The sequence below is a fragment of the Echinops telfairi genome, unplaced genomic scaffold, assembly GCF_000313985.2.
Source record: "Echinops telfairi isolate 266 unplaced genomic scaffold, ASM31398v2 ScPeMD7_10;HRSCAF=50, whole genome shotgun sequence".
Taxonomy (NCBI): Eukaryota; Metazoa; Chordata; class Mammalia; order Afrosoricida; family Tenrecidae; genus Echinops; species Echinops telfairi.
Window position 1 is genome coordinate 6,315,964 of NW_022103907.1, and position 12,041 is coordinate 6,328,004.

Genomic DNA, 12,041 nt, shown 5'->3' on the forward strand with positions numbered 1-12,041 from the left:
CGGTTTTCTTGACCTTGGTCACTCCCTCCCATTCCTCCCATCCTCTCCCTACCGTTGGTTTTGAACCTTGATCTAAGCAAAATTAAATCCTTAACAACTTCAGTCTTTTCTCTGTTTATCATGATATCGTGAGGATTTTGGTTTTCTTTGCATGGATTTGTGTTCCATTTCCGAAGACTGTAGTCTTCTATCGTCATCAGTAAGTGCTTCGAGTCCTTTTGGCTTTCAGAAAATGAGGTGGCATCATCTATAAATCTACTTAAGTAAGAGAAGTACCGGGATCTCCTTTCTGTGAGCTGTAACCCATTCAAAAACACCACATGAAGATAGATATATGAATTTGCTCCTTGTGTCTGCTGCTGCTTCTGTTAAAATCCTGGCTAGACCCTCGCACAGCAACTCATGTGGAGATATGGGAATAGGTGCGTGGCTCTTTTCAAATGCTAGATCTTTCTGCCATTCATCTTAGCAGCATTCTTCAACTCAGTAATTTAGCCTTATACACTGCCAGCACATTCTGTCAAAGGAAAGAATTCCATAGTTTTTCAGAAACATTAAAGGGTCTACAGAGAAAGAACAATGTGCAAATTCATGTGATTATCCATTTGTTTTTTAAACTAAGGACTAAAATAATTTTGATTTAATTAGAATGCACTAAAGGAGATTAACTGACCTTATAATATTGTGAGATTCTGAAAGGCAATTATTTTGGATATTCACAAGTTATTTATAAAATTTATATAATCGAGTCAGAAGTATTTATTTGATTTTTTAAAATGAAAATAGCCTTAGGAATTGAAGTCTGAATAGAATTATAATTTTTAGTTTGCCAACCATGCTCTATCCAGTTCCTAAACCTGATGGAGTCTTTTCCTGGTGGACTCAGTGCATTTCAGATTATCTAGGTACAGCATCACCAGTTTAGCCTGTGTTTTGTTCTTGATGTATTTGTGAGTCTCTAATTTCCTTCATCATATTTAGAAAGGTCTTAAAAGTACGTGACTACCTCAGTAAGTCATTTATCTAGCCAATTAATTCAAAATAGACCTGCTCATTTTTATTATTTCTGAGGGTTTAAATGCAAAATATTGGAGGATATGGTTTAAAACACACACACATGTGCATGCTATAATTTACCTATCCACATGGTGTCCTTTCCAGAAACAAGGCATGGACTAGAAGACTGGAGTAGTCAAGCAATAGAGAATGCCTGTTGATTTTTAGACTTTGCATATAAGCAAGTTTGCTGTTTATCAGTAGATGTCCAAAGTTCAATTTTCAGTGAGTGGTTGCAACTCAGAACATGATTTGTCACAGAAATGATATTATAAATCAGTGATTTTCAAATTTTCTTAATAGAACCCTTTAAATGCATGCCATCTTAGCATAGAATTTGAAGCATTAAAAGGGACCACTTTGCTTTAAGCAGCTGGCCCGGGTGGCATATAGTGGATTACTCAGTGGTATATTAATAGTAGGGTCAGTAGCTCTGTGGGGGAATGATAAGGATTTCTATATCCTTGAAGATTTACAGTCTCAGAAACCCCCAGGAGCAGTTCTACTCGGACCTGTCAGGTGGCTATGAGTTGGCATTGACCCGATGGCAATGAGTTTGGCTTATTTAAAGCAGGGCTGCAGATTGCCCAGGGCATCGCAGAACAGAGCTGCACATCGTGCATATTTGTATCTGATGAATCGTATCAGGATCCTGATCGGTTATTACAGTGCTGGGACTCGGTGTCCTATTTGGTTTCTAGCAGTGCCTCCTGGCTTTCTTGACACTAAGGCACGGTCTGCGAGGCAGCTAGGAAATGTCCTAAGTTCAAGCGAATAAAAAACCCTTCAATTCCTCGCTGTAGTCAATGCCCACCTCTGTCTGATTGTGCTCCTCAGACGACAACACTGCAAAATGGGCCCTCATGTCTTACAAGCTCACACTTTCCTCCAATGTGTTTCTCAATGGGGGCTCTGCTGACATTTTTGGCCAGACAGCTGTCAGTGGTCTAAGCCACATATTTAATGTGTAGTGTCCCTGGTGATTGCCCGACTTCCAAAGACCTGTAGGTAAGTGGTACATCCCTCTTGGAGGACCACCAGCAACTGTCCCTGAGTGCTAAGGAAAAACTAATCTAACTTAGAATATATATATACATATATATTTCTATATTAGAAGACCATGTTTTATGTACACGTGCCTAGTGAAGATAGGCAAATTAAAACCCCCCAAATGATTGAAATTTAAAAGACATGCAGTAAAGTTGGTGTGTATATGGAACAACTGGTCATGGGAGTGTCAATTGGCATAACTGCTTTGGACAACTGTTAGGCAATGTGTTGAAGTAAACATGGGCCTTCTCTGGTGACCCAGATAATCTCCTAGATCCATACTCAAGAGAAATGAATACTCAAAAGACATGTTCTTCTACCAAAAGACATGTTCACACAGCATTGCGCAAAATAGCCCGATACTGGAAGCTGAAATGTCAATCAGCAGTCAAGTAGATTAATTTTAATATGCTCACACAATGAAATAAAATAAAACAGTAAGAAATAATGAACTGCTTATGCACATAACAACTTTGATAAAACTCTCAGGCATAATAATGAAGGAACCCTTTAAATGATATACATCAAAATCATATATCTCCACATAACTCCATTTATAGAAAGTTCAACAGCCTGCAAGGCTAAGCTATGGTGGTGGGACTGTGAACCTTTTAGGAGGGGGCATGGAGACTACAAAAGGACACACGGGAGCCTTCTGAAATGTTGGAACTGCGTCAAATGGCGAGCTAGTGTAGCACTCCTGAAAACACATATGTATCTGTTTAAGAATCATGCATGTCATTGTACACCTAAGATTGATCATTGAAATTAAAAGAGAAATCTTAGAAATGTGGGTACATTTCTAATTTTGGGCCGTTATAAACATGAAAGAATAAACTGAGACAGTCGAAGGAAACAGGTCTAAGTCTGTTACGGTCCTGTTGTTGGTCCTGGGGCCAGAATGAGGGGAGTGGTGAGAGTAGTGGTCTTGGCACAAGGTGATTAGAATAGAGGTGGTACCAAGAGTCTTCCGTGATTTCCCTTTCTCGTGGATTTTCAGTTCCTTCTTGTCTATACCACTTGTTTCTTTGAAAACTCATAATTCCTGCCCTCCCTTCCTTTGGCATTGTGGTTGAGACAATGGTGCCTTTGAGTGTACAAGGAGAGGGAGAGGTTTAAAGTGGAAATGTACTTGTAGTGGGGAAACTTCACCTTAATTTGGCAATTACAGCGAGGCTGAGATGTTGCTGTTATAGAAACCCCCACACAAGGAAAAGGCCTGGGTGACCATGAAATGTGTAGAGGTACAATTCATGATCAGGACGACATACCTACCGTGAGAGGGAGGAAAAAAGTATAGTAACCAGACCTTAGTGGGGGATGAAGAGAAGCATCAGATTGGAAATTCTGGCGAGCCTTTTGACCACAACTAGCTGGTTACCCAAACTTGGGTTTGAGTTGGGACATATGATAGGGGCTTCTCTGGTACCATGTGAGCCTCCACTTGACTTGTAACTCCTCCTGGTCCTTCCTGGTGGTATTCTTAAGTGGAATGAGTTAAGGAGAAGATTACAGCACATGCGCTCTGGTGAGGAATCATCTGGTCAGGTGCTGGACCATAAACTGTGCCATGCCTAGTCTAGCTGTACCAATAGCCAACCGAATTCAGGCTAGAACAGTGATGAGTTTATTCGGTGAAGGAATCTGTTGTCATGTAAATGTGGCTGAGAATGTCATCGTTTTTCATTGAAATTATGATCGTGGGTTGGGTAAGATATGTCAATGTTAAGTATATCAATCTAGAACATGAAATAGAAGCCAATATTGATTTATTGAGGACTGTGTTTGCCCTTGAGGAATCATGGTGGCATAGTGGGTTGTGTGTTAAGCTGTGAGCCTCAAGGTCTGAAGTTCAAATCCGCCAGCAGCTAAATGGATAAAGATGAGGCAGATTGCCCTCTTGGGGATTTACAGTCTCAGAAACTTTAGGAAGCAGCTTTACTGTGTCTTGTATGGTCACTATGAGTCAGCATTGACTCTCTGGCAATGGACATTTGTTTGTTTAGGGCCTTTGCCTTATATAAGAAGATATTATTACTAGTGTATTGCCATTAGTGTTTATTTAAAATTTAGAAAATTAATGCTTTAGGGTCTTCAGAAAAGTTGTGAAAGAATTAATGATTAGAGGAAGTAAAGCTTAACTTGAAATGGAAACACTAATAGCCAGCTATTATCTCTTAAGCTTTAGAGGCTGATTAGAATATAAATGAGTACTCACTTTCCATTTATAACTAATCCCATTTTTTTCATTTTCAGTTAGTCACATTTGAGCAGTCAATGTCTATATGACCTTCCTTTTTGAAATCTCACATTTTTATATTTCCTTTTCACAACCCGTTGTGCCACGGATCATTAGATGCTGATGGTTCTTCTGTAATTACCTTAGTGTGGCAACAACTTATGTAACGTGTCATGTGTCAGTTCAGTAGAGTTTGGTGACTCTGATTGCCTTTATCTAGTTGTGTAGAGAGCATGGCTGTTTGCTGATACCCCTTACAAGTATCCCACTTCACTGTGACCTTGAAGTGTAAAAGTGACCTCTGCCACCCATGACCTCCCTCCACAAAGCCTTTTTTCTCTTTTCTCAGATTAGAAGCCCCTTTGCTTATCTTTGACTCCTTCTCTTACTTTGTGGTGGTATTTGACCAAACACCATGTACAAACTATCCATTGTATTCTTAAAATAAGTATCTGGCCAGTACTTTTCTTGACTCTTCCACAACTTTGCTGTCACCAACCGGTTGTGTTCCATCTCATACTACATTACTGTTTCTAGCAAATTCCGTCTCTTTCTCACCAAACCATGTGCTGGCCAGATGGATTTTGCTGCAGCTTGCCTTTGATTGCATCTGGGTTTTTTTTTGGTTTTTCTTTTTGCTCAGGAACCTTTAGTACAGCTCCATGTTCTTAATAAAATTGATTCCAAACCTAACCTGGTTTAACCAACCTTCCTACCTGTCCAGCTCCAGTTCCACCTTTTTACCTTCCAGCAGTTTGCCTCACACTGTCATGAGGCCCTCCCTGTCCCTAGTTTCTGTGGTCATGATCCAGTGTCTCCCCACATAGATAATTCCCTGGCTACTCCCCAACCTCCCCTTGCCCCTCCCGGCCATCCTGCTTCTCCCCAAACTTCCAGCTCCTCCTGCTTAACACCCCGATGCCAGCCCCAAGGTGTGTGCCTTGTCTGACTTGTTTCTGAACACTGCAACCCGCCCCCCTTACCTTAACTGCCTCCAGTGACTCTCACTGTTACATGGATAATTTTGTCATTTAACTTCCTTAACTGTGGTATCTTGAACTGCTTTTCATTTCCTTGATGTTTCACCTATTTGTATGTATAGCTAAGCTATACATACATATTTCCGGCCAGTAGGAGTGTGTTGGCCTTGCCTGTGTGCTCCCAAATGCCTAGCACATACTGTTGTTGTTGTTATCTGATGTCAAACTGGCCGATGCCGGAGGACTTCATGCACAAGGTAACAGGACACTGCCCCTTGATCCTCCGCTCCTGGGTGACTGCACATCAGACCTTTGTGATCCATAGGGTCTAACTGGGCGGATATTTTGGAAGCAAATCACCAGGCCTTTCTTCCTAGTCCATCTTAGTCTGGAAGCTCCATTGAAACGTGTTTAGCATTGTAACCACATGCAAGCCTCCACTGACAGCCAGGTGCTTCCTGTGTAATAGATCTGCTGTCTGGAAGGTGAGAAGGCTACCAGTGAATCTCTGTTGCCCCCAAGCATACATCAACACTGTTTCGTTGCTAGTAAATCCCGAGCACATGGAACAGAACCTGGCACATAGGGAATATGTGACAAATATTTATTATGCACATTACAGACATTCTATAAATGTTTATTGGTTCTGCTTTAGTCATTTGTGCCTCCTGCAATACACCTTCAAGCATCTTTTATTATAACTAAGAGGTAAATATCGTTGTAGAGAGTGAGTGCACTTAATAGCCAGGACGTATTCAACAAGACGTGTCTCCTTCTTGTAACGTAATTGGGTTTTCTTGCAGATATTAATGAATGCCAGCTACAAGGTGTGTGCCCTAATGGTGAGTGTTTGAATACCATGGGCAGCTACAGATGCACCTGCAAAATGGGCTTTGGGCCGGATCCTACTTTTTCAAGTTGCATCCGTAAGTAATATTCGCTTTTTGTTTCTCTCTTGGATCAGAAGCCTTTGGGGGTTCATCCCCCAAACAGGAAAGATGCAGACGATCCTGATGAACTGATGTGAAAAGAGTGAGGAGACTAGTCTGATACTGTAAAATAAGTCTGTCTATATTATGGAAACTTCTCCAAAAGGCATCTTTATTATAATCAGAAAAATGTGACAGTGAAAACTTGGGTAGAAATTAAGTGTACTGAGGCAATATGCTTCAATGAAAAGAAAAGATTTCACAAAAACTAGCATATCAACTCCTCGCAGCACTTTGGAGAGGATACTGGGTCTGCTTTTCATGAGGGTTTTAAGGCTTGTTTAAGCAGTGGTAACTTTTGCTCTGGCTGCTGTCTTTAATTATTCCAAATTCTGAGTCACTGGAATGTGACTGAATGATGTCTCACTGTGCTTTCTCAGTTGGAAAAGCCTGGGAAATAGTTACCAAGGCCTTCGATCCCACATTTGCTCATTCAGTTCTAATTTAAAATATTCTAGCCTATGATCTTCAAAAAACCTCTGAAATTCTCCATAAATTATAACTTTTGTCTTACGAATGCTGCATCTAACTTTTTAAAAATTATCATTATACTTTGTAGAGGGGGTAAATCCTCTATCAAACCACATATGTTAATTTTGGTTTGGAAAATAAAGTGTCACCAAAGATACCCCCCACCCCCACCCACCCACGCAGACAGACACACACACACACACACACACACACACACAAATCTAGTGTAAATACTATCAATCACATGCCTTTTTGAGATGAATGTATGTTAGATATAAAGCTCTTGATCATGTAGTGTGTAAGGCTACCTTATTTCCCGTCACATAAGCCCATGACTATAAATGTCAGAAAAATACTTGGCAGATTTTTAATATTATATAATTAGAGCTTTATATTTTTGGTGGGAATCGGTGAAGATCATTTAACAAATAATCCTGTCTTAGTTTCTGACCTGTTAAGGGTCTCTCTTACTTGTGTATTCGGAATGTGGCTTTGGTCTGTGTTAAACTGCATTTATCTTGTCCCCACATTACTTACCTTTACTGCGTGATTGAGTCATGTCTCCAAGAGGTTACTACGATCATTTCTTCTTAATGATGCATCGTCCTTGAACTCTGTGGCATAAGGTGATAGGCCAGGAGATGATGAAATACAGACATAGTAAAATAAAACTGACAGTCTCATTTGTTAATTTAAGTGAGTTTGTTGAATCTCTTGGAGCAGGTACTAATTACTACTGTTTTTCTTTGAAAACTGCCAAATGCAGATTAGGAAACTTTGCACGTAAGTTCTCTTCCTTGCCCTTTTTATAAACAGTTCTAATCATAAGACTGGCAGATACCTGATTACAGTGCTCTTATGTTTACATACAAGGTGCATTTGAAAATTGATGCCAGGATTTGGGAATGTCAAGCCAAAAATCATCCTATTGACAATAGCCATTTGGCATAGTTTCTGGCTGACTTGAGTTACCAGAGTCCATATTTTTAATAGGTTTGTAATTGAAATGTAAAAGATTATCAAGCATTTGCGTAATTGTTGGGAGTATTTTTCCCCATGTAAATAATTTGATTTATAATCTTGTTAAAATAATTACCTTGAAGGTTACAGATTGGACAAACCATGCAGGCTGGTCATACAATGTTTTATTAAACTTAGACTAGCTCCAATGTCTAGCGTTAAGGGCAGACATCCAGGTTTTAATAAGATTGTAGAAATCTGCCAATAAGATTTTTGAAACATTTGCACATTTCCTTAGCAATTTATTTTTCTTGTCATTGCCCAGATAATGCTGAACTTATTAAACAACCACCCATTCTTATTTGAAAAGTAAATAAATCAATTTTATGGTTCAGCTACAAAAGCTGAAATGATAAGCATTATCATTTGGTGCTAGTTAAATGTTCCAGTTTGAAGTCAGAAGTTCAAACCTGGGCGCATAACCAGTGTTGAGTGGGCAGATTTATTTATTTTAGATTTAACCACTTGTAAAATCCCAGAGATATGTAGAGTTCCTTTAGGACTCGTGCCAATCCAGTCTGACCGATGGAGAACTATACTTTGGAGGACAGATTGGGGAAGTCTGAAGATAGGTGGGTAGGATCAGGGGGGAAGGCAGTGTTAATGGAATAAGAAAGACAAGCAACCTGATTTGTACTACACTTGATAGTCCCTGGAGAAGTAGAAAAAGGACAACCATTACCCAGTTGCCATCGAGTTGATGCTGACTCAGGGTGACCCCTGTGTGCCAGAGTAGAACTGTGTTCCAACAGGCTCTCAGTGAGTGTCACCATGCTTCTGTTGGCCACCCTTCAGTTAGCAGCTGCGCATGTTAACGATTTGCCCTGCACCAGGACTCCCGAGGGATACCCAAAAGAAGGTTATTCAAACCAAAGACATTGCCATCCATTTGGTGTCCTCTCATGAGAGACTCTACATCACAAGACAGAATTGCCCCTGTGAGTTTCTGAGACTAACTCTTTGCACGAGTAGAAACTCTTTACATGGTTTTGGACTGCCGATCTTTGGGTGAGCAGCTTAGGTCCAAAGATCACACACACAAAATACAAGACACTGAGCGAATTGTCGTTGGTCAGAGAAATCCTTGGGCGGCCTGAAAGCCGCGTGAGCATGTAAGCAACATCTGCTCCCAGGCAGCCTGCGTTTGGGGCGTCCAGTGGGCCGTCCAGGGTGGGGCTGCCGCTGGGAACTCCAAGAAACACACTTGGCAAGGGCTGAGGAGCCAGCGGGAAGCGCTCGCCGTTTTCCAATGCACTGAGGCGAACACCCTCAGAATCCCTTGACTCCAGCCAAAGGTTGCAACCATTTTCACTTGCTCTCCTTGCCAAGTCACCCACGCCGCAAGGACGGGGTGGAAAGAGGCTGGCACTCCCGGCCTCTGGCTTTTCTGTCTATGCCTTAGGGTGCGGCAGCCCCATTTTGCAAGTCTTCTTCTATCTCTGTCACGAGGAAAGGACTGGTCCGTCCCATCTGAGAAAAATGACAATCACCTCCACAGAGTCGAAAGACCTTTCTGGCTTTCGGCAGGGCGATTACTTTTCCTTAGGAATTCAAGAGCTCCAGATTGGGAGCTGTGAGGGTGGGTGCATATATGCCCCATAGAAAAGGCCCCGATAAAATAATTTTGAGCCAGAACTTTTGGTCTTTTATGGTTTCTTGATCCCTGAACTAGGAGCTAATTGACGGACACAGAGGGTTAGAAGAGATGTGTAGGAACGTGGGCCATGGGTATGGGAGCCCCATGATGTAGGGCACATCCATTTTAAGCCAGTTTTATATGTGTGCTTTTATTTTTAATTCCATCAGTCTGTTCACACGAGTTTTATTCTTATTTCATACATTGGAAGATTGAGCCTAGGAATCGAAGTAGCCTTCCAAAATCACACAAATGTGTCACTGAGAGCGGAGCTGTGCACTGGGATTATGCCCCCAAATGCAGGGTTCCACTCTGTCACAAAAAGCAGTCTACAACCTGTGGGCTACATCTGATCCACGATGCATTTTTATCAATAAAGTTTTATTGGAGCACAGGCAAACCCATTGATGACATATTGCCTAGAATTCCATTCTTGCTCTAAGGGCAGGATTGAATAGCTAGCAGAGATCATTTACTATCTTTATAGAAAAAGATAGTACTTACTAAACTCTGTAGGAAAAGTTTAGTAACCAAATGGTATCCCATGGAGCTTTCTGTAATCGTGACCCTATACATTCTGTATCTCTGCGATCTAGTATCACAGTCACTGTCCACAGGTAGCTATTTGAAATGTGTCTAATGTGACTGAGATATGAAATTTATTTAATTTCAATGCAATCTTAGTAGCAGTATGTGCCTGGTGCCTAAAGTATAGGAAAGCACAATTCTAAATCATATTTTACAAAGTAAAATGGGTGAATTTATACATCTTGCTTTCCCTCTGAAACTGATTTTCACTCTTGACTGCTGTTTTTGTCCTTAGTAACACTGTTCTCTTAGACACGCAACAATTCTAATAACTATGGTAATTTGGGGTTGTCCACCTAGTACGTGGTAAACAGTGCGATAAGCACTTTGGAGCATCGCATCTAATCTTTACAAGATTGCCATTCGCTTTGTGTTGTTATTCTTCTGTTTTATTTATTGAACAGTTTTATTGACGTACAAGTCTTGTATCATACAATCCCATGATTTAAACACATTAAAAGTAGTTGTGCAGCCATCACCACAGTCAATTCTAGAACAGTTTCTTCATGTTTGTACGCATTGTTAGCTCCCCATTTCCCCCAGGATTCTTATATTTTAGAATTAAAATGAAATTAAATTAAAATTAAAAAACAAGCCCAAAAATCTCACTGCCATCCAGTCAGTACTGATGTGCGGTGACCCCATAGAGCAGTGTAGAACTGCTCTCGTGAGTTTCCGAGACTAAGTCTTTGGAGCCAACTGTGCAGTTAGAACATGATCCGAAGACTGAACCAGGACTGAACGACAACGGCCTTATTGATGACCCTGTTAGCCAATAGTGCTCCTCTCTTATTCCCAATTCCTAAAGTCACCATTTGATGTGCTTTGGGACGCTCCAGAATTTATGGAGAATATTTGGGGTAGGAAATTATGGGGAGGGGGCAGGGATAAAAAACGTTGAAAATAGAAACCTTTCAGGGTAAGATAATTAGGAAATGTAGCTTGCTAGACATCTACTTTCCTTTCCAGGTAATTGCGTGCCCGATTTCAACAACCAGAGATTCATTTAAATTAGTGATCCGCTTCTTAAAAATCTACTCTCACATTCATGTGGTAATCCCTTAAGACACTGAATTGGTGATTTGAAGTTTTGATTTAACTTGGGGAACAGGCATAGTAACTGATTTCAAATTAGACTCAGAGAGGGGAACAGGGTAAGTATTAGGGGGATGCTGGCTATAAGAGTGATTGGAGAGGTGGACACAAGGAGGGAGGGGGAACGAAGTGGGAAGGGAGCCAAAGGGACAGTTTGTCAATGTCCAGGACCTGAGACAACACTTTGCTATGCATAGCCCTTGCTCCTGGGACGTAGAACTAACACTAATACGATTAGTGTTATAATCAATTCCCGCCAAGTATAAAGTAGACTCTTGTGGATTGATCTGACATTGTTTCTATGGAAATAATGTGTTGTACGTTCCAAACAATCAGTTTGGAAAGGACAATTTGGAGCCAAACCCATTTGTGAGCTGATTATGCGAAAACTGTGTGTGTATTCTTAAGATTACGCAACATCCAGACATAGGCACATGTGTCAGGGACTCCCGAACCCTTTGAGGATAACAACAAGGCTCGTAAATGTTATTTGAATCTTGCCTGACTTGTACAGACTCTGGAAAGCCAGTGGGTCGGGGAGGGAAAGAGTAAATCCTCCAACTGCTGGATAATGGCACTCTTCTGGGAGCTCTGGGCAGAGCTGCCCTTACCACCCCACTACTCATGCGGGTCTCTTCCTTTCAGTTCCCCACCCCTGTCCCTGATTCACCTGTGGGATCAGTCTCTGAACATCCTTTTTAAAGAAAGAGTTGCCTTGGCATTGACGCTGTCTTCTGAGTTTTCAGTGGCTGAGTTTTGGGGAATATATTGACAGACCTTTTTTCCGCCTGAGGTGGCACTGGGTGATGTAAAACCTCTAGCTTTTTGGTTAGCAACTGAACACTGACGCGTCAGCATTGTTGAAATGGGGTCCGGCGGGGTCCAGGTGCCCTGGGGAGTGTGGGTACGTCTGTTTT

The 12,041-nt window shown here is 41.2% G+C and overlaps 1 protein-coding gene across 1 annotated transcript in view; it reads left to right on the forward strand.

The window, feature by feature from the left end:
- The window catches only part of LTBP1 (latent transforming growth factor beta binding protein 1), a 476,077-nt gene that overhangs the window by 296,245 nt on the left and 167,791 nt on the right, over positions 1 to 12,041 (forward strand). Inside the window, exon 9 of the mRNA XM_045287025.1 lies at positions 6,129 to 6,251. Within this exon, the coding sequence (XP_045142960.1) occupies positions 6,129 to 6,251 (123 nt within the window). The remainder of the gene's footprint in view (positions 1 to 6,128; positions 6,252 to 12,041) is intronic.